Genomic DNA, 23,937 nt, shown 5'->3' with positions numbered 1-23,937 from the left:
CTACACACACACACACACACACACACACACACATTAAATGACACATGAAGAACATGCTAACTGACCTTAAACCCAAGGTTTGGCTATAGAAGTGCAGAGTAATCAGAGTGATACCATAGTCCATAGATACCATAGATACCATTTTCTTAAATAAGATAAATGAATATATGAGTCACTCTGGATAAGAGTGTCTGCTAAATGCTGTAAATGTAAAGCTGTTACATGTATGTGGTACCTAAACAAAAAAATGTTCTTCACAAATAAATCTAAGTTATTTAGCCAGCCACTTAAAGGTTCTTCATTTGCACCCTTTATACTCTGTATGTAAGTTTATGAAGTGGGCCTACAACAGTGTGTATCAAACCTGTGACGGTGTCCGTCTCATCACTGCCCCAGGAGTCCATATCAAACCTGAAACACACAGGGTCACACACAGATTGTAAATATGTCTTAATTATGTACTTGTCAGTGTTATTAAGATTCTATAAATATATATTTTATATTTATATTAGTGTGTGCTGAATGGCAGTCTGCAGGGTTTATGTGTGTAGGTCTGTATCTTAAAATTAAGTGTTGAATAATTGCAATATAAATCATATATTTAAGATGTAAATCATATTCAAATAATCAGAACAAGCCTGACTTGATATCTTGCATTCATGCTACAGATACTCTTCCAAGCTTGAGCACAAGTAAGTAAACATTAGTTACTTAAGCACCCTAAAGGTATTACAGAAGTCAGACATAAGATTGGTTGTTTTTGTAAGAATAAGATGTGTCTCAATAAATATTCTGGCTGGTTACTTTTATTTGCAAAAATTTGCTTCAGCTGAACATCTAAAATTGGACCCATTTACTTTCTATTTATTGCTATGTAAACATCTAAAATCTGTGCAAAACAACTGCGGTCAACTTAAATAACTGCAGTCAGACTTGTCAGTGCATGTCATATCTCTGGATTCATTTGGAACAATTTGTGTTTGTGCGTTTGTTTCATACTCTGTGTTGACTCTGCGGTTGATGGAGTTCTGGCAGGGGGGGAATGGGAATATGGACAGCCTATTTATCTCCTTTTCATTGTCACACAGCTAGAAAGACAGACACACACACAAACATGTACATGACATTAGACTGGGATTGCTATTCTGCGGAATATTTCAAGATTTCCCAGTAAACCTTAAAACATATAGATACATTATAAACACTTCTTGGACTTATCACAGCAAACATCTGATTAACTCAGAGGAGAAACCAGAACACCTGGAGGAAACCCATGCAGACACAGGGAGAACACACCTCCTCACAGAGTTAAAGAGAATAAAAAGAGAATAATTCCATTTTTGAGATATTGATCATTGCTCTCCCTCCTCCCTCAATCAATGGCTGAACTGTGAGGTACTTAACCTGTAACTGCTCTCCTTGGACTGGGGATGGCTACCTGTCATTCTGTGTGTGTGTGTGTGTGTGTGTGTGTGCGTGTGTACCCACTGCCCCTAATGCCCTAGCATGTTAGAATGTGTGTACTCTGACATGGACAGGGCAAATATGGAAGACCTATTTTGTTGTACAATGATAAATAAATGTGTGTTTAAGTTAAAGGTCTAAAATATACAAGGAAATATAATGTAAGATGTGTGTTTGTGTTTGGTTACTTACCGGACTGAGAAGATTTTCTTCAGAGTTGAAGCATGAGTCTGTTAGATACACACACACACACACACACACACACGTACAGAGTGGTTTAAATAAAAGCTTCCTTATACCACAAAGACCTAGTTGATGTTAAATAGGAGGGTCTTGCTGTTCAAACACACCACTTTCTTCTTTTAAAGGCTTTTAATCAGTTAAAACAGGTGTGTAGCAGTAGAAAACACTAAAGTACGTGTTGCACATCTGTTCCTTTCGGTTGCCATGCCTATCCCCTTTTACAAAAACATTCCAAACTTAGTGTTGCAAATTTGGACATGCTTGTTAGAATTATGACAAAAACCCCATTGTACAGTTTGAGAGTCTTACTTCCTTGATTTTGTGCATACCTGAATTTAGAGTGTGAAATTAATTTCATATATAACTTTATTTCATATGATTTAAGTACAATTACTAAGTCAGAGGTCAATGTAAATCTATTTAATCTTCTTTCCTACCTCCAGTGAAAATTGTTGTCTTATTTTACAGTTTATTCATTTGGCAGTGTCAGTAAACAAAAAGAATATAGTTAACAGGAAAGAAGCCTCAGCAGCGATACATAACATTAAATAACATTACAAGGTTAAAGACCAATTAGTAAGCTTTCTTTAACCTGAGTATTGGGAGGAAGCTTTATAAATGAAAATAAACTGAACATTGCTCCCATTCTAAAAAATATTTGAAGATAAATAATTATTCTCCTTTCTATTTGTGCTGTTTCACTAAAACTTTAGTTTTCCATCACTCTAAACGTCTAATTAATAGACTCAAAACCCTTAATTGGTTCGAGTTCATAGGTTTGAGTAATGTAAATATATATTCTAGAATTTATATTTGGTCCTACATTCATATTTTGCCTCTTCTCAGCTTATATAATTAGGCTTAATTAGGTTGAATACATCTTTTGTGTATTTCTACATTTCATTTGCTGTTATAGTTTTTCTTAATCACTTTGGAGGATTTCTCAGATCCACATCGAGTTACTTGTGCACCTCATAAAAGCTGTTTATCATTCGTTTTGGACAAACAGCACATGCTTTGGTTTACTCATGCAGATGATTTTGTGGTATTTGTGGTAAACGTCTACTGAACTGATGATTTCTCTCAAATGAATCATGACTTTCACTGATAAAGGGGAGTGTTCGAAGCTTTAAATCGAACAACGGTCAACAAGTAGCTCAGAGGTGCATCTCGTAAACCCAATTGCCTAACAATTGCCTAACATAGGGACGAGGAACCAGGGTCAACAGCCTGAAATAAGTAAGGAGCCAGCCATATACTCAGATGACCCTGCTGGCTGTTATGGATGTGGCATGTGAGGACATGACAGCTGATGCCTGTAGAGGCTGGATAAGACATTTAAAAAGATTCTTTCCACACTTCACTGCAAGGAAAGGTATCCGATGTGATGTCGAAGAATTTGTGGCCTGACAGGCAGGAGCGCCAGAGGTCTAGAAAGACTCCCCATGCAGCCCTATATGTACACCACTGTCTAAGGTGGGTTTCCCATGTTTGTATTTCTGATTTGTCTGATATGATGAACATTAGTCTTTCATATAATCTCCCACCTACAGGATGTCCCATCTATGCCTAACGTTGTACTCTTTACACACACCTCACAGTAAAAGTACAGCTAGTAACACAGTTACTGATAATGTGGCTGAACATGTGGACGGTCTTGTTCTTAATCAATGACACAAGGTCTTATAATTCTTCTGACACTGACATGTTCATTGACATACGTCTGGGACATGAATTAAGAATTCTGAGCATGTTATAAGCATTTGCCAGTGAGGTAACTGGGTGGTGCTGTCTGTACGATGTGTTTTGAGAAATGCACACGTTGTGCAAATATAAAACGGTGATTCGAGGAATGCTCCAAAGTGACTAAGAAAAACTGTAACACAATCTAGTACTAACTGGAGGTTACTACATGATTTGACGCACATAGCATTAGTAACTGACAGGTCCTCAGCAAAGATCAATATTTCCACACGGAAATCTTTTTCAAAACTTTCCACTTCAGTCTTACCTCCAGATTGTTCATTGTTCTGGCCTTTACAGGGTGACTGTGAATGCAGGAAACAAACAGCAAATTAGGGCTGATTTAAATAGTGTTTACAGGCTACAGTTAAGTTTAAGAGATAAATAGATTGTTTAGCATTTTATTTTTAGTTAACAGTCACTGGACTACCTTGTATAACTCACTGTCAATTTTATCAGCTCAGAAGCATCCATCCATCCATTATCTGTAACCCTTATGCAGTTCAGGGTCGCGGTGGGTCCAGAGTCTACCTGGGATCATTGGGCGCAAGGTGGGAATACACCCTGGAGGGGGCGCCAGTCCTTCACAGGGCAACACACACACATCTACGGTCACTTTTGAGTCGCCAATCCACCTACCAACGTGTGTTTTTAGACTGTGGGAGGAAACCAGAGCACCCGAAGGAAACCCACGTAGACACAGGGAGAACACACCACACTCCTCACAGACAGTCACCCGGAGCGGGAATTGAACCCACAACCTCCAGGTCCCAGGCGACTGCGACACTACCTGCTGCGCCACCGTGCCGCTCCAGCTCAGAAGCACTTTTCTACAATTACAGACTGTAGTCCCCCTGTTTCTCTGCATACGTTCGTATCCCCATTTCACCCTTCTCTTCAATGGTCAGGAACCCCACAGGACCAACACAGAGCAGGTATGATTTGGGTGGTGGACCATTCTCAGCGCTGCAGTGACACTGACATATTGGGGGTGATGTGTTAGTGTGTTGTGCTGGTATGAGTGGATCAGACACAGCAGTGCTGTCATGCTATTGGAAATGTATATGTAGGAAAATGTTCATATTTGTCTAACACAATGCTGTTGACTACAGAACCGACTACAGACGCCATGCTGAGCTTTTTTGTCTCTTGCAAGTGAGTAACTGCATGTATGTGTGATTTGTGTGTGTGTGTCTGACCTTGTACAGTGGTTGTGTGCCGTCATAGTGGATTAGGCTGAGGGAACAGCAGGGACAAATACACTGCTCCTCACTGAGCAGAGACAAATGAGACTGCACAAACAGAGGGAAAGAAAGTAAACATGAAAATTGTGGATGAGGATGGCTATATGGTCAATTGCAAAAGTTCAAATTTGCCTAATTGCCTTTGCCTAATATTTCCCTAAAAATTACAAAAACATTTGTTATTTACTGACAATTTCTGTAGTTGTTACTGTTTATTTACAGAAGTAAATCCCTGTTAGATGATTACAGAATGAATATTTTATTAATTTGATTCTTAGACTGAATGTAGAATAAGAGAAACAAAAAAACGGCTTGTTTATTCATTTTCCATTTGAACACATAAAGACAGAAACAAAAATTTCAAAATTCAGACAAAAACTCAGTCGATGTTTTGGTTTTCTCCGTTTTTTCTGTCTCCAAAATGAATGTACGGTTTTTATTATGGGATGTGTGAGCGGGCTTAAAGCACTACTTTCACTTCATTGGACCATCTGAGTGTTGACCTGTTCTTTAGCAGCTCGCCGCAGTTAAAATAAAAGTCTTAAACCCCTTACGTCAGGGGCTCTGTGCGCAGGCACACGTGTATTATATGATTGTAAACATATGCATATTGCATGAAGTATTATTGCTATTTATTTATTTATCTTTGTTAGTTTTTGTCTTATTTTTTCTTATTTTCTTATATATGTTTTTATTGTAATCTATGAGGTTTTCTTTTTCTTGTTTTTTTTACGAGTGCAGCATAGATGTTTGACTTATGTTAAATAAAAATTAATTCATTCATTCATTCATTATCTGTAACCCTTATCCAGTTCAGGGTCGCGGTGGGTCCAGAGCCTACCTGGAATCATTGGGTGCAAGGCGGGAATACACCCTGGAGGGGGTGCTAGTCCTTCACAGGGCAACACAGACACACATACACTCACACTCGCCAATCCACCTACCAACATGTGTTTTTGAACTGTGGGAGGAAACCGGAGCACCCGAAGGAAACCCACGCAGACACAGGGAGAACACACCACACTCCTCACAGACAGTCACCCGGAGGAAACCCACGCGGACACAGGGAGAACACACCACACTCCTCACAGACAGTCACCCGGAGGAAACCCACACAGACAAAGGGAGAACACACCACACTCCTCACAGACAGTCACCCGGAGGAAACCCACGCGGACACAGGGAAAACACACCACACTCCTCACAGACAGTCACCCGGAGGAAACCCACGCAGACACAGGGAGAACACACCACACTCCTCACAGACAGTCACCCGGAGGAAACCCACGCAGACACAGGGAGAACACACCACACTCCTCACAGACAGTCACCCGGAGGAAACCCACGCAGACACAGGGAGAACACACCACACTCCTCACAGACAGTCACCCGGAGGAAACCCACGCAGACACAGGGAGAACACACCACACTCCTCACAGACAGTCACCCGGAGGAAACCCACGCAGACACAGGGAGAACACACCACACTCCTCACAGACAGTCACCCGGAGGAAACCCACGCAGACACAGGGAGAACACACCACACTCCTCACAGACAGTCACCCGGAGGAAACCCACGCAGACACAGAGAGAACACACCACACTCCTTAAAGACAGTCACCCGGAGGAAACCCACGCAGACACAGAGAGAACACACCACACTCCTCACAGACAGTCACCCGGAGGAAACCCACACAGACAAAGGGAGAACACACCACACTCCTCACAGACAGTCACCCGGAGGAAACCCACGCGGACACAGGGAAAACACACCACACTCCTCACAGACAGTCACCCGGAGGAAACCCACGCAGACACAGGGAGAACACACCACACTCCTCACAGACAGTCACCCGGAGGAAACCCACGCAGACACAGGGAGAACACACCACACTCCTCACAGACAGTCACCCGGAGGAAACCCACGCAGACACAGGGAGAACACACCACACTCCTCACAGACAGTCACCCGGAGGAAACCCACGCAGACACAGGGAGAACACACCACACTCCTCACAGACAGTCACCCGGAGGAAACCCACGCAGACACAGGGAGAACACACCACACTCCTCACAGACAGTCACCCGGAGGAAACCCACGCAGACACAGGGAGAACACACCACACTCCTCACAGACAGTCACCCGGAGGAAACCCACGCAGACACAGAGAGAACACACCACACTTCTTAAAGACAGTCACCCGGAGGAAACCCACGCAGACAAAGAGAGAACACACCACACTCCTCACAGACAGTCACCCGGAGCGGGAATCGAACCCACAACCTCCAGGTCCCTGGAGCTGTTTGACTGCGACACCACCTGCTGCACCACTGTGCCGCCCTAATTATAGACATATTATCTATATCTATTATTTTGTATTCTAATTCAACCACAGAATAATACATTACATCGCATGGTCGGAACGAACTGTTGTATAATAATTTATATTAATGAGTCTCATTATCATAATACATTTATATGTATGTATAATACCTGTAATGATAAATTGCCTAACAATTATGGGATATTTGGGGATATTTCGGGAGCAAATCCTATTCATGAGATTCTCAGCAATAATTTTGGAAAATATTCTCATTATTCTTATTATTTATTTATTTATTTTCCCCAAATGGAAATTAGATTGAGTAGATCTGTGCTGTGTGTGTTGGAAGGGAATTGCAGTACTCACTCCATGCCTGCAGGGATCGCTGCTCTGTTCTGTGTTTCTCTCATTTCTGTCTCTCTCTTTCTCCAGTTCTCTCTGCTGTTGTTCCAGACTGCTCTGCAGCTCTGCTATTTGCTTACGCAGACGATTCTTATCCAGCAAACAGTCAGTAAACTCCAGCTGCAGACTGTCCCTACTGCGCAGAGCCTAACACACACACACACACACACACACAGGGTCAGCTTCCATTTAATTTATAATTTATAGTTTATAATAAACCCCTTAATTTATTAACTTATTAAAGCAGCAACATTATCAGCAGATAATACAGACTGATTATATGCAACATTTTAACACATGTCTGAATATTAAGGACTACATCAGGGTTCTGTGTGAGATGCAGAGAAGCATCTGTACTATTACGAATCTTTAAGCTTAGGATCCACAGCCCAATGTTGGGGCACTGCCCAAAATCACTAAAGTTTTCAGTTGACAGATGAATAAAGATATTCATAAAAATTTTAATCTACAAACTATTTAAACCACATGTTTTAATTTGAAGGGCTCTCATTTTGTGGCTTAGAACCTGGCACACATCTACCTTTGAAGTGGCTGTTTGGCAATTACTGAAACCACTCCCACTGAACCAGTTTTAATATTAAGCCAGGCTTTTACCGGGAATTGCACTGCCATGATGTGTGTGTGTGTGTGTTTTACCTGGTCTCTCTCTCTCTCCAGCTCCATTATCTGGTTAAAGTAGGACATACTCCTCTTCTGTTCCACGTCCAAGTCCAGCTGCAGTGTTTGTATCCTCAGCTGGAGTTGCTCACACTGAGCTTCCAACTGCATGCACAAACACACACACACACACACACACACACACACACAGACATATAAATTATTGGGGATCAAACCAGCAACATTTCCGGTACCAAGCCCGGTCCTCTAACTATTAGGCCGTGGCTGCCCCCACCCCAAAATGATTAGGGTGTACACAAATTATTGAGGTGCATTGTGGGATTGTTTGAGTGGAAATTGTGCACTGTTTTTGGACAATACAAAATGGCCGACCCCAAAATATACAGCGCTATATAGTTTTTGTAGCTGACCTTCTCTCTGGCTGCCTCAGCACTCTCCAGCTCCCCCTGTAGTCTCAGCACGGTACTGCACAGCTCCTGCCTCTGCTCTGCTGCCTCTCTACGGTCCTGCTTCAAGATATCTAGCAGGGCCTGGGGACAACACACACACACACACACACACACACAATTACACTTTGTAATGGTGGCGTTTGAATGCAGTCAAATACTCACCACAATTGTCCAACATCTAAATGTCTACCAGAGTATTGGAAATTTCTGTTTCACCTGAGTGCCAGTCGTGTGGTCTCTCAGTGCATGTGTGGGCTGCAGTACGCCGTTTTGTTCAGCTGTGCTTTGTTCACTCTCTGTCCTCACACTCGTTTTGCTCTCATTTCTGATAGAAGTGGTGAGGGTGGAGTCTTCATGAGCACTTTTCTCTGCATTCATCAATCTGTTCTTCAGCTGCTCCACCTGTAATGGGCAAAAGTTATGCAAATGCTGAATGAACAGAGTTAATGAATAAATGCATAAATTGCTTTTGCTTTTATATTTCCATTGTTATCCACATCTCTGAAGATCTCTCCTGGAACACCAACACCACAGCTGTGGTTAGAAAGGAACAGCAGAGACTCTATTTCATGAGAATTCTCAGGAAAAAACAAACTTCAGGAGAAGCTGCTGGTGTCCTACTACCGCTGTGCCATCGAGAGTGTGCTGACCTACTGCATCTCAACATGGTACAGCAGCTGCTCAGTGGCAGAAAGGAGAGCTCTACAGAGAGTGATCAACATGGCCCAGAAGATCATCGGCTGTCCACTGGCCAGGCTGGAGGATCTGTTCAGCTCCCGCTGCCTCAGCAGGGCAGCCAATATACTGAAAGACTCCTCCCACCATCTTTTCCAACAGTTGCCCTCAGGAAAACGCTTCAGGTCCATCACATCCAGGACAAACAGACTGAAAAACAGCTTTTACCCCAGTGCTGTACGGGAACTAAACACACAAACCTCTTAAGCCACTCAGGGCCTGTGCAATACACAGCAAACACACGCTAGCTAGCTAGCTAGCTAGGTAGCTATCTATCTATCTATCTATCTATCTATCTATCTCTCTATCTCTCTCTCTCTCTCTCTCTCTCTCTCTCTCTCTCTCTCTATCTATCTATCTATCTATCTATCGCTCTCTCTCTCTCTCTCTATCTATCTCTCTCTCTCTCTCTCTCTCTATCTATCTATCTATCTATCTATCTATCTATCGCTCTCTCTCTCTCTCTATCTATCTATCTCTCTCTCTCTATCTATCTATCTATCTATCTATCTATCTATCTATCTATCTATCTCTCTATCTCTCTCTCTCTCTCTCTATCTATCTATCTATCTATCTATCTATCGCTCTCTCTCTCTCTCTCTCTCTATCTATCTATCTCTCTCTCTCTCTCTCTCTATCTATCTATCTATCTATCTATCTATCTATCTATCTATCGCTCTCTCTCTCTCTCTATCTATCTATCTCTCTCTCTCTCTATCTATCTATCTATCTATCTATCTATCTATCTATCTATCATATATTTGGCATGTTTTCTCCCTTTTAAATATTGTGAATAAAGACTGTTTCTTGAATATAAAATAATTGTAAATGTAATTATCTGCAAAGTGATGTTTTTAATGGACAAACCCCACTTACAGAAATGTTGGGATATTTTTTAAAATGCAATAAGAATAAGAATCTATGAAGTGTTCATTCTCCTAAAGCAGGGGTGCCCAACTCCAGTCCTGGAGGGCCGGTATCCAGCAAATGTTGGTTATACATCTGCTCACACACACCTGAGTCAACTCATCTGTTAATTGCCAGGTTTAAGGGGTGTGTTTTGGCAGAGCAATCACCAAACTTTGCTGGATACCGGCCCTCCAGGACTGGAGTTGGGCACCCCTGTCCTAAAGCCTATGTAAGTGTCAAATGCATAAAAACTTAATTCACTGAACAACTTTAAAGTGGCTTCTTCCTTTACAGCCAGGGTTCACCAGGGTTAGGATTTTTCCTGTTGCAGCATATCTCATATGATTCATGAGCTTAATGAGGTCAGTAAACCAGCGTGAACTGACAGGCTGGGATTTATGCTGTGTAATGATTACTTCCTTAATTCTGACACACGCTTGTCAGAAAACAATATGAGATTTACATGAACATTATTCAGCTACTTCGTATCCTATAGAATGTGTGTTTGTGGTTCTGTGCCTGTAAGCGATGAAAACTTGGTGTACTACTCTGTATATGTAGAGGTAGTAAAATAAATGATCAATGGTCAGGACACTTTTAGGGTCACCACAGGTCAGGTTGATAAAATAGCTGAAAAAATAAACGCTGGATATGATATGTTAAAACACCCAGTCACTGCAATTTGTGCTACAGGAACCCTTGTGGGATTGGACCAGATGAGGTAGCCTTGGCTTCAGTGAAACCTGACTGGTTGTCCTTTGTTAAACAGCTTTTTGTAGTAACCACATCATATTAGGAACACCTCACAAGACCAAAACAACATTCATTCATTCATTATCTGTAACCCTTATCCAGTTCAGGGTCATGGTGGGTCCAGAGCCTACCTGGAATCATTGGGTGCAAGGCGGGAATACACCCTGGAGGGGGCGCCAGTCCTTCACAGGGCAACACACACACACACTTTTTGAGTCGCCAATCCACCTACCAACATGTGTTTTTGAACCATGGGAGGAAACCCACGCAGACACAGGGAGAACACACCACACTCCTCACAGACAGTCACCAGGAGTGAGAGTGGGAATCGAACCCACAACCTTCAAGCCCCTGGAGCTGTGTGACCGCGACACTACCGCCTGCGCCATCGCGCCGCCCCCAAAACAACATCAATACCACAATTTCATACAAATGGCTCAGTTCCATTTGCTTTCCGAATTTTGTTTCTGTTTCTGACAAATGGCCTTCAAGGGCTGACTGTTTGGTTGTTCTCTATTAACCACCCCTTCACAGGTGCCGTTGTAACAGCGTAATCAATCACCTGTCAGTTGATTTATTTTTTTTGTATCTGATCAGTGTGTGTAAATAGGATGATTTTGATTTTGTACATTTCAACTGTAATGTGTGAGTGTGTGTTGCCCTGTGAAGGACTGGCGCCCCCTCCAGGGTGTATTCCCACCTTGCGCCCAATGATTCCAGGTAGGCTCTGGACCCACTGCGACCCTGAACTGGATAAGGGTTACAGATAATGAATGAATGAATATTTCCACTGTATTTAACGTATACTATTTGGTTTTCCAATGTATGTGGCCTGTAATGTGTTTGGTGAAGTAAACTGCTCTGAGTAACACAGGAAATGTTTAATGAGAACATCACCAGGTATATCAGTCTCCAGCGGTCTGAATGTTTTATTGTTTTACAACCTTTGCTCTGTATGTGTGCATAAATCAGTGTGTGTGTGTGTGTGTGTGTGTGGTACCTGTGTGAGGAGCTCTTTTTCACGGGTAGAGGCTTTGCGCTGTTCCTCCAGTGCTCTGGAATATTTCAATGCCTGCTCTAAATGTCTCTCCTTCAGTTTACCCAGCTCTCTAGCTCCTGCCTCCCAGTCCTGCCTTAATCTGAAACAAACACACACACACACACACACACACACACACAGAGTGAGAGAGAGAGAGCACAAAGAACAGAAACCGGCTTATTCAAAGCAGTATGATTCATCATCTGTAGAAAAGTGTTGCACTTTTGATTACATTTAAACCTTATAAACACATTCATAATTATGGTTTTAGTACAGGGTGAGTCATTTATATGGATACACCTTAATAAAATGGGAATGGCTGGTGATATTATCTTCCTGTTTGTGGCACATTAGAATATGGGAGAGGGAAAACTTTTCAAGAGCTTACATTTTTTGTAAGTTGAAACCAATATGCTGGAATATCTGTAACGAACTGAAATCGGCCGGAAACATTTCTGATTTTGAGATTTTATGTACATTGTCACACTGGGTCCAGAACTTACCCAGAAGTATCAGGTGCAAAGCAGAAAGCGCACTTGACACCACACCAGTCCTTGATAATGATAACTATTTTAATTAAACTGAATAGAGAGTGGGCGGCACAGTGGCACAGCAGGTAGGTGTCGCAGTCACACAGCTCCAGGGGCCTGGAGGTTGTGGGTTCGATTCCCGCTCCGGGTGACTGTGAGGAGTTTGAGTGTTCTCCCTGTGTCTGTGTGGGTTTCCTCCGGGTGACTGTCTGTGAGGAGTGTGGTGTGTTCTCTCTGTGTCTGCGTGGGTTTCCTCCGGGTGACTGTCTGTGAGGAGTGTGGTGTGTTCTCTCTGTGTCTATGTGGGTTTCCTCCGGGTGACTGTCTGTGAGAAGTGTGGTGTGTTCTCTCTGTGTCTGCGTGGGTTTCCTCCGGGTGACTGTCTGTGAGGAGTGTGGTGTGTTCTCTCTGTGTCTGCGTGGGTTTCCTCCGGGTGACTGTCTGTGAGGAGTGTGGTGTGTTCTCCCTGTGTCTGCGTGGGTTTCCTCTGGGTGACTGTCTGTGAGGAGTGTGGTGTGTTCTCCCTGTGTCTGTGTGGGTTTCCTCCAGGTGACTGTCTGTGAGGAGTTGGTGTGTTCTCCCTGTGTCTGCGTGGGTTTCCTCCAGGTGACTGTCTGTGAGGAGTTGGTGTGTTCTCCCTGTGTCTGCGTGGGTTTCCTCCCACAGTCCAAAAACACACGTTGGTAGGTGGATTGGCAACTCAAAAGTGTGTGTGTGTGAGTGTGTGAGTGTTTGTGTTGCCCTGTGAAGGACTGGCGCCCCCTCCAGGGTGTATTCCCGCCTTGTGTTCAATGATTCCAAGCCGACTCTGGACCCACTGCGACCCTGAACTGGATAGGCGCTTACAGATAATGAATGAATGAATAGAAAGTAATTTCTTTATGTTTTTAAGTGTCTCCATCATGGTGTAGTTTATATTTTATAAAATATCTTGAAAGGCACTGTGAATTAAATGAAGTAAACGAAATAAATCATTTGATGATGATGATTATCATAAATTAAAAAATGCACTAATAATATAAAACCCTCAGGGTGAAAGTACACTCATTTTATTACAACTGTTATGAGCTTGTTCATAATAGATAAACCAGAGATAATTGTGCTGTGTCTGCACCTCTCCAGTTGTGCTCTGTCTTGTCTGAGATCTTGTGCTTTCTTCTCAGCTCGACTGCGTTCATCCTCTGCAACTCTGCAACGCTGTGAGAGCCTGCGCTCACACAAACGAGTACAGCGCAGCTGCGCCCTCAGCTTGTTCACCTCAAGCAGCAGGAATTGAGTCAGACCCTCTGGACCTTCCTCATCTACACACACACACACACACACACACACACACACACACAGAGGTATATATTTTTAGATTATAATTTGTGGTCTATAAGAAGTTGTTTTATTATACCCCTAGTAAACTGTATTATTATTTTGTTTTCATTCTTTTGTAGTACATGACTTCAAACTCAAAATCACTATGATGTATTGAGATCTAATAGATGTGTCCTGTAGTGTAGCACACACTCACCCAGCATCATAGAGCAGCGTTGGGTGGGTTGTTTCCCAGTGAGTTGGGTGTATTGCTCTGGATGATAGAATTCCAGTGCCTCTATGAAAGCCTGACGCCCCTTCTCACCCCGGCTTCGCAGGATATCCAATAAACGACCTGGAATACAACACATCAATTATTCAGACCACTCCACAGGAACTACTGAGCTATACAAATAGAATATAAGTGTAAAAAGGGCGGTAGAGTTATAGTATAAAAATCAGACGGCCAGTAACAGGTCAGACATAGTGAGGTTCAGGAGAGTACGTGTTCCTACCGGCCTTGCTGATCCTAAGTGGGAACTGAGTGGAGTTCAGCACTTCATCTTCATCCTCCTCATCGATCACCTTACACTGCCGCAGATACGGGGTCAGTTTAGCCGGATTGAGGATGCGGGTCAGCTTGTGCCTGACACCCTCCACTCGCTCCCACAACTCCTCATCACAGTCCCCATCCCATGTGGGTGCCCCAGAGTCCTCAGAGACACCAACATGTCCTAACGGCCTCTCACTCATTCCTGCACACAGGAACATTAATGTGATGTTACATTTTTGTTAGCGTTGGTCAGGAATGGATGAGAAATGTGATACATGATTTTGTTCCAAGAAGAGCGTGAGAAGGAAGATGAAAAAAAATGTTGCTCTTATGGACTACACTAACAATGCATGGACCTCTTCCAGCAGCAAATGTATGGCTCCAGTATGTAGTATGTAAGCAGCTCAGTCTGTAATGTGTCGCAGCGTAACAAATGAAAAATTATACATGAAAACCTGTAGTAAAGCCTGGAAATATTATTATATTAAAATAATAATAATAATAGTAATGTAGGGGATAGTTTAAGTACAGAACCTATATTTAAAAAGGTGCTTATGCCATGAAGTAAAACTGTCACATGTAAATATATTCATACATTCATTCATTATCTGTAAGCGCTTATCCAATTCAGGGTCGCGGTGGGTCCAGAGTCTACCTGGAATCATTGGGCACAAGGCGGGAATACACCCTGGAGGGGGCCCCAGTCGTTCACAGGGCAACACAGACACACACACACATTCACTCACACACTCACACCTACGGACACTTTTGATTCGCCAATTCACCTACCAATGTGTGTTTTTGGACTGTGGGAGGAAACCGGAGCACCCGGAGGAAGCCCACGCAGACACAGAGAGAACACACCAGCTCCTCACAGACAGTCACCCGGAGGAAACCCACGCGGACACAGGGAGAACACACCACACTCCTCACAGACAGTCACCCGGAGGAAACCCACACGGACACAGGGAGAACACACCACACTCCTCACAGACAGTCACCCGAAGAAACCCACGCAGACACAGAGAGAACACACCACACTCCTCACAGACAGTCACCCGGAGGAAACCCACGCGGACACAGGGAGAACACATCACACTCCTCACAAACAGTCACCCAGAGGAAACCCATGCGGACACAGAGAGAACACACCACACTCCTCACAGACAGTCACCCGGAGGAAACCCACGCGGACACAGAGAGAACACACCACGCTCCTCACAGACAGTCACCCGGAGGAAACCCACACAGACACAGGGAGAACACACCACACTCCTCACAGACAGTCACCCGGAGCGGGAATGGAACCCACAACCTCCAGGCCCCTGGAGCTGTGTGACTGCGTGACTGAGACAATAAAACATTGTTGAGGGGGGAAAACCTTCAAATTATTTGAAATATGTAACTTCAGAGAAGTGCACTCCTATCACTGGGAGATAACTTATTAGATCCTTGTTAATTTCTCATAAATTACAGCGGGTCTGAGAAAGCACAATGTCCTTCACTCCCTCTAAGTGAGTAGAACAGCCCTAAGGCAGACAGGAGGTCAGTACAAATGCTAAAGCACAGTTAACATTAATTATTACTGTTCACAAAGTAGTCACAGATAGCCCAAGTTCAACTGGGATTTTGAGAAAGGCCACATTAAGTTTTTAAAGCTTAAACAGCAGGCTAGTTTGGAAATAAAAGTTGGCATACCTAGCTAGTAAGATAACTTTTGTTTCAGTAGAGGGTTGTTTGGTTCAAAGGGAGGATTTTTAACTTGTGGGATCTTGCCATTATGTCATCGAGAGCAGATGTGCAGATTTCTCAGATGCTAGAAAGTGGTGTAAAGCTGAGCAATGTGTTTTGCCCATAATTTAGGAGCAGCTCATTCTGAGGGGAGGATGTGTGTCTCATTGCTCAGGAATTCAAACAGTGCCATCAATACCTCCCTTTTATGCTGCCTGATACACATCTGAGAGAAAGAGGCTGAGGGCAACTTTATGTTGGATGAGGGAGAAAAAGATGTGTAATAGAGAGGGTGAGAAAAACAGTGGAGAACTTTTTATTTGTTGCCTGAACATTTAAGAGTGTGCAGCAGGGCATCGGCATGCAAACACTACACTGTTTGTTTCTTTTAAACTACATGACCATGCCTGCCTGCCTTCAGTGGAGGCCTATGTTTAGGCTGGTGTGCAGAACCTGTTTGTGTGTGGGTGTGTGTACCATGAATAAATCACATTATGAGGACCACTACCTTCTTATGTATAGTAGGGTCTTGTTGTGGAGACCACAAGCTGGTGCCCACAATGTAACTCACTATATTTTAAGACATGGTTTAAATTTGGGTTAAGCTAGAGGTCGAAGGTTAATGGTAAGTTTGCAAAAATATTAATATATGTTTATGTAATGTTCCTATGTAATATCACAGATAAAATATTGTGTGTGTCAGTATGCTACTTGCACACAAACACCTGATTTAGAATACCCATCCATTCATTATCTGTAAGCACTTATCCAATTCAGGGTCGCGGTGGGTCCAGAGTCTACCTGGAATGATTGGACACAAGGCGGGAATACACCCTGGAGGGGGCGCCAGTCCTTCACAGGGCAACACAGGCACACACATTCACTCACACACTCACACCTACGGACACTTTTGAGTCGCCAATCCACCTACCAACGTGTGTTTTTGGACTGTGGGAGGAAACCGGAGCACCCGGAGGAAACCCACGCAGACACAGAGAGAACACACCACACTCCTCACAGACAGTCACCCGGAGGAAACCCACGCAGACACAGGGAGAACACACCACACTCCTCACAGACAGTCACCCGGAGGAAACCCACGCAGACACAGAGAGAACACACCACACTCCTCACAGACAGTCACCCGGAGGAAACCCACGCAGACACAGGGAGAACACACCACACTCCTCACAGATAGTCACCCGGAGGAAACCCACGCAGACACAGGGAGAACACACCACACTCCTCACAGACAGTCACCCGGAGGAAACCCACGCTGACACAGGGAGAACACACCAAACTCCTCACAGACAGTAACCCGGAGCGGGAATCGAACCCACAACCTCCTTGCGACACTACCTGCTGCACCACCGCGCCGCCTGGTTTAGAATACTAATATTAAAATCTCCACTGAAAGGAATAAAGGAGTAAAGATGGCATGTGCTGAACATTGCCACAGTCTAAACACAAGTGAAAATCGATCAATCAATCAATCAATCAAATTATCATGACAAACAGGCCAACAGAAAAGCTCCAAAGTCTTAGGAAATGCTCTTATTTCATAAATGTACATTAAAAGCCTGGATAGTTTTTTTCTTTGACCTGTGATGTTACCTTTTGGTTTTGTTATGAGAACAGCAATAACTTCTAAGTCATGTGACAAGTTTGTGAATCTAATCTGTTTGGGTCCTGTGCTTCCAAAAGCATTTTTGCCATATGATGAACAGAGGATAGGAAAGTATTTAAGTTCCCTCCGACAATGAAGAGAGTCTGATAAGTTATATTTTCAGTAACTATTCCAACAAAGTCTTGAACTGTAATTTTTGGAGCAACACATTCAATTTGAAGCTAAATTCAACTGCTTTTAAAAAAATCAATGGTTATTACATCTGTAAGTGCATTCTTAGATCAGTTCACTGAAGAAAAATAAAAACAGAATTGCGTATCAAAAACTGTAGACCTACAAAACAGGTCAAAACCAAAACTGTAAATGAAATTAACAGCATAATGACCTTAGCTTGTAGTGGTGTTACTCCTTTTCTTTTATAGCTGGCTAATCTTACAAACAAACTGATTATTACACTTCTTGGATCTCTGATTTTTGATGCTACAATTCATTCATTCATCCACTATCTGTAACCCTTATCCAGTTCAGGGTCACGGTGGGTCCAGAGCCTACCTGGAATCATTGGGCGCAAGGCGGGAATACACCCTGGAGGGGGCGCCAGTCCTTCACAGGGCAACACACACACTTACACACATGGACACACCTACTAATGTGTGTTTTTGGAGCGTGGGAGGAAACCGGAGCACCTGGAGGAAACCCACGCAGACACAGAGAGAACACACCACACTCCTCACAGACAGTCACCCGGAGGAAACCCACGCAGACACAGAGAGAACACACCACACTCCTCACAGACAGTCACCTGGAGGAAACCCACGCAGACACAGAGAGAACACACCACACTCCTCACAGACAGTCACCCGGAGGAAACCCACGCAGACACAGAGAAAACACACCACACTCCTCACAGACAGTCACCCGGAGCGGGAATCGGCCCCACAACCTCCAGGTCCCTGGAGCTGTGTGACTGCGACACTACCTGCTGTGCCTCTGTGTACGCCCTGTGTGTGGCTCATTATCATTTAAATAAACAGGCGCTGAAACCGGTCGTTCTCAACAGGGTTGTTTTCACCTGGTGTAGATGGTGGTGTGGCTTTGGTTCCTTGCTGTATTTTGATTTATGGGGAGTGGACATAATATGTTCTCTTTAAAATGCATTTAAGGATCCTGTCACAGCCATAACTTTTAATTCCCTTGTGGGATGTTTTAAAAGTATTTTATGAATTATAGGACTGTCCTGAGATACAAGCAATACTGTTATTGACATGCCGAATATCCCTGTAACTTTAAAGGTTCCCCATGACACTAGGTCCATACGGATGGAGTTCTGCTATTTACCTATTAAATTATACCATTCACTCTTTCTGAAATCCACCTCTTTTCGCTTCCAGAGCATATGATTCTGGTTCTTTATCTGATACCCTCTTCTCTCTCTGTTTCTCTCTCAGTCTCTCTCATACACGGATACCAGGCAGGTCAGGACAGGATGCTGGAATCTGCTTGGCCTCACTGTCTCACAGGTATCCCATAGCCATTTATTGTCCCAAAGAATCACCTCAGTAATCATCTAGATAGAATGAAATCCCAGAAACAGAACATTGCCATTTTAAAGGGCTTACATCAATATTGCATGTGAGACTACTATGAACGTCAGTACTTTAACTGAGTAAGTTCTATGAGACCATCCACACAGAGGATTCATTCCGCTGCAACTGGCCATGGACCAGTGGATCAGAAACCTGCTCTACAGACTCCATTTGATTCAGACTTTAGAATCAATCTGATTCACCCATTTTTGGTACATTACTAGTTGAAATAACCAAGAGGAGATTCGACAGACCTGAGGGTTCTTCTCTTTCTAGAATTGTATTTAAAACTAACTCCGGGTGCTCCGGTTTCCTCACACGTTGGCAGGTGGATTGGCAACTCAAAAAGTGGTGGTAGGTGTGAATGAACACAGGGAGAACACACCACACTCCTCACAGACAGTTACCCGGAGGAAACCCACACAGACACAGGGAGAACACACCACACTCCTCACAGACAGTCACCCGGAGGAACCCACACAGACACAGAGAGAACACACCACACTCCTCACAGACAGTCACCCGGAGGAAACCCACACAGACACAGAGAGAACACACCACACTCCTCACAGACAGTCCCATTTCAAGTGTCCACAATGGGTACACGTTAAATAAATTGCGTTCAGTGAGTTTAAGGGTTTAAAGGTCTAAACTTCATTTTACAAGTGTGGAGGTTTAATTCACATCACACTGACAGCTATTTTTGAAGAGATGTTGCTAGGTGATTGTACGGGTGTCAGGAACACAGCTGCACTCACAATGATGGCCAGATGTAGTAAGACAGTTTCCCTTAACTGACAGCCAGTGTAACTTCCAGTGCAGAGCACAGTGGAGTGAGATTTACGAGAAAAAATGTGAAATCCAAAGCACTTACCACTCATTTCTCAGGCTGAAGTGGAAGATCCTGGGACTTGTTCTGGAGTCACACACTGGGATATTAAAAAAAAAAAAGAAAGAAGAAAACAAAAAAAAAGCACCAGAGAAGAGAGAGTTGGATCAACACTATTTTTCAACTTACACCACTCACATACCTCCACCTTTTCTCTCTGTCTCTGTCTCACTCCACACACACACAGGGTGTATGTCGGCAACCCCGCCCACTGAACACAACACACACACCTTCACTGAACACAACACACACACCTTCACTGAACACTCCTCTAGGAGCATAAACTCTCTTTAGAAAGTCAGTCAAGACATTGTTCAGGCCACTTCTGTTTTCATGTTTCATGCACTGATAGCAGTTAAAGGTTGTTAATATATATTCTAAAAAGCGTAGGCGACAAGACACTGCTGGCTATAATATAATGTGTCTTACACCGTTCTGGTTAATATTTAATTACAATATTCTGGTGGATTCCAAGCCGACAGCAGCAAGGAAAAAGGAAACATATAAAAGGAACAATGTAATATTCTTTTTATTCGTCTCAAGTGCATTCTTTTGTTGAGAACATACAAATACGTGATTTAACGCAAATACATTCAGCTGCTAAATCAGTCCAGGACTCTGATAATGAACTTTGATAGTGGTCTTTGTTAATGCGCTGGATAAAGCTTCGCAGCCTGTTCAGAGAGTTCACCGACGGGAGGAGATTCATCCTGAAACTTCCTTCTGACCGACTTTTCAGTCTGATAAGTGTCAAAGATTGAGTGGTGGACTTTTAAACCTTTAAAATATTCTTCACACCCTCACATCTCTTCAACAAACATGGTTCGTTATGGAACCACACGTGATTCTTCTATGGCAACACTCAAAGTACCCTTTGTAGCACCTTTTGTTTTTAAGAGTGTTGGCAGTATTTACCATAAAATTAAGGAGAATGATTTTACATTACACACAAAAAAACACTTTAAAACTTATTTGTACCACCTCCTCTATACACTGTGTTACACTACAATTGTGCAAATCACAATAATTCATTCATTCGTTCATTGTCTGTAATCCTTATCCAGTTCAGGGTCGCGGTGGGTCCAGAGCCTACCTGGAATCATTGGGCGCAAGGCGGGAATACACCCTGGAGGGGGCGCCAGTCCTTCACAGGGCAACACACACACACATTCACTCACACACTCACACCTACGATCATTTCGAGTCGCCAATCCACCTACTAACGTGTGTTTTTGGACGGTGGGAAGAAACCGGAGCACCCGGAGGAAACCCACGTGGAATCAGAGAGAACACACCACACTCCTCACAGACAGTCACCCAGAGGAAACCCACACAGACACAGAGAGAACACACCACACTCCTCACAGACAGTCACCCAGAGGAAACCCACACAGACACAGAGAGAACACACCACACTCCTCACAGACAGTCACTCGGAGGAAACCCACGCAGACACATTGAGAACACACCAAACTCCTCACAGACAGTAACCCGGAGGAAACCCACGCGGACACAGGGAGAACACACCACACTCCTCACAGACAGTCACCCGGAGCGGGAATCAAACCCACAACCTCCAGGTCCCTGGAACTGTGTGACTGCGACACTACCTACTGCGCCACTGCACACAATAATGAAAATGTTAATCTGATTATTATATTTACCCATTGATATTGTAACCACTTTATCCAGTGCAGTGCAGCAGTGGATCCAGAGCGTACCAGGAATCAGTGGGAACAAATCAGGAACACACCCTGGACATAATATGACATTATACTCACACATACACACCCACGCCTGGGGACAATTTCACACAGCCAATGTGTAAAATTCACAGACAATTAATTCACTTACCAGCATTTTTCAAACACCCATAGCGGTTAAGTTGTCTTCTCACAGTGGAAGGATGGACAAAACCACATACTGTTTATCTGGCCATGACAGTTTCTGTGATCTTGCAGGTGTTTTAAATCTTACAGTGCATCTAATTTGTATTATTATTTACTTAATGCCTGAAAATAAATTAACTGAATTTTGAACACTTTGGCACACCATACTGTGGTATTCAGGCACTTAGAAATGTTGGTGATCTAAAGGAGGTGTTATTGATAACATGGAGCTCTAAAAATATAAGGACACACATACACTCAAAATCATCAGGCACATGGCAGCAGTACACCTATTATTAAAATGTTGAATCTGAGCAGCACAGCGGTGCTATGGGTAGTGTCGCTGCCACACAGATTCAAGGTCCTGGGACTGATCTTCTGGAATCTGTTCTGTTAGGTATTAGGTCGAATCTATGATTGACAGTGAGTGTGTGATGCCCTGTGATGGACTAATGCCTTGTCCATGGTGTGTACCTACTTAAGCCCATAGATTCCATGTGGTTAATATAATAGAACTTAGCATTTGACCAGGGGTAATATATACTAGCTATATAGCTAGATAGAAAGAGAATAAAATTGTCTTTTAAATCTTTAAAATGGTCTTTTTGATTGGACTGTTTTGGTTATACAGAAGCTGCAGTGACCTAATGAGCCACTAGTGGGAGATGTGGTCCGTGGGGCCAGTCAGGGCAAGTTCATGAGTCACTCCACAGAGAAACTTGTTTTAAGTGAAGCACAAAGGGTGTCTCGCCCAGAAAACTCTTGCTACTTTACTCTGACTCAGTTCTTATAGTGAAGAGTGATTCACCAGGCCACCCCCATTCTCTCCATGACCTGAGGCTTTCCTCCGCAGCAAGTTTCTCCCCAAACACCCACACATACATCCACACTTCATACTAACATGCAAATTAATTTCCATTCGCTGCTCATACCTCCACAAGCAGAGACCCTGGAGAAATAAGAGTCATTATCTTTAAATAGTCTTTCTGTGACAGAGGTAGAGAAAGAGAGAGAGAGAGAGAGAGGAGAGAGACAGAGGAGAGAGAGAGACATAGAGAGAGAAAGAGAGACATAGAGAGAGTAGAAAGATGTGATTTAAAGAAGCAGCAGTGTGTCTATCTGTAGAGCAGGAATGTGGTGCCCCAGTGAGTCGGAGCCGGCCCAAACACAGACCCCTCCATTGCATCGTCACATGACTCCATGGACAAGCAGCATAATCACATCTCTGTCCCACAGAAGAATGGGCCATTCTCACTGTGTTTTGAAATGGAGGGAGGAAGAAAGGAGAGGGGTGTTGAGGGGGGATTTTAAACTGCGTGACAGTAGTCAGTAGCAGAATGGTGCTGGAGGGCGTGACAGGACGCGTGCTAAAACAAAGCCCCGACACTGTGGGGCCAAGAATGTGGATCCCATCCAGGAATCACTATCCAGCTCAGACTCTAAAATCACACTAGAATACTACACATCTTAATTAAAAATATAAATATGTATAGAAGGATGAATGGTGATAGATAGACATTGACTGAGAGAGAGAGAGGTGATTATGGTAGTCAACACTGGCCAAAAATATTTGCACCAACACACACAGAAAACGCCATATTTCAGTGTGTTGTCTGTAAAGGATGTCGACTTTTTTCACGTATAAAATGAACTGAAAATTGAGTGACAAAGACAGACAGACACACGCTCTGTTCTTGATCTTGCTTTCCTCCAGACTGGCCTTATATTGAACCAGTTCTCCCAGCACAGATCCTTAAATCATTTGTAATATGTAAAGCTGCTGAGGAAAAATACTAATTTTTGCGATATTCTTCTATAACGTGGGTATGATTACACAACATACCAAAAGACAAAGACAAACAGAACCAAAAGCGGGAAATCGGAACTAC

At 43.4% G+C, this 23,937-nt stretch overlaps 1 protein-coding gene across 1 annotated transcript in view; it reads right to left on the bottom strand.

The window, feature by feature from the left end:
* Nucleotides 1–20,272, bottom strand: part of zmp:0000000896 (caspase recruitment domain-containing protein 10) — a 36,996-nt gene extending 16,724 nt beyond the window's left edge. Inside the window, exons 1-14 of the mRNA XM_066673987.1 lie at nucleotides 20,145–20,272; nucleotides 14,289–14,528; nucleotides 13,991–14,128; nucleotides 13,589–13,775; nucleotides 11,906–12,044; nucleotides 8,725–8,910; nucleotides 8,470–8,589; nucleotides 8,078–8,203; nucleotides 7,385–7,567; nucleotides 4,650–4,742; nucleotides 3,719–3,755; nucleotides 1,657–1,694; nucleotides 1,000–1,088; nucleotides 365–411 (exon numbers count right to left, since the gene is read on the bottom strand). Of these exons, the coding sequence (XP_066530084.1) occupies nucleotides 365–411; nucleotides 1,000–1,088; nucleotides 1,657–1,694; nucleotides 3,719–3,755; nucleotides 4,650–4,742; nucleotides 7,385–7,567; nucleotides 8,078–8,203; nucleotides 8,470–8,589; nucleotides 8,725–8,910; nucleotides 11,906–12,044; nucleotides 13,589–13,775; nucleotides 13,991–14,128; nucleotides 14,289–14,528; nucleotides 20,145–20,151 (1,630 nt within the window). The 5' untranslated portion in view covers nucleotides 20,152–20,272. The remainder of the gene's footprint in view (nucleotides 1–364; nucleotides 412–999; nucleotides 1,089–1,656; nucleotides 1,695–3,718; nucleotides 3,756–4,649; nucleotides 4,743–7,384; nucleotides 7,568–8,077; nucleotides 8,204–8,469; nucleotides 8,590–8,724; nucleotides 8,911–11,905; nucleotides 12,045–13,588; nucleotides 13,776–13,990; nucleotides 14,129–14,288; nucleotides 14,529–20,144) is intronic.
* Between the last annotated feature and the right edge of the window lie 3,665 nt (nucleotides 20,273–23,937).

The sequence above is a fragment of the Hoplias malabaricus genome, chromosome 6 (assembly GCF_029633855.1).
Source record: "Hoplias malabaricus isolate fHopMal1 chromosome 6, fHopMal1.hap1, whole genome shotgun sequence".
Taxonomy (NCBI): domain Eukaryota; kingdom Metazoa; phylum Chordata; class Actinopteri; order Characiformes; family Erythrinidae; genus Hoplias; species Hoplias malabaricus.
Note: the sequence above shows the minus strand (reverse complement) of the source record. Positions and strands in the feature narration are given on the sequence as shown.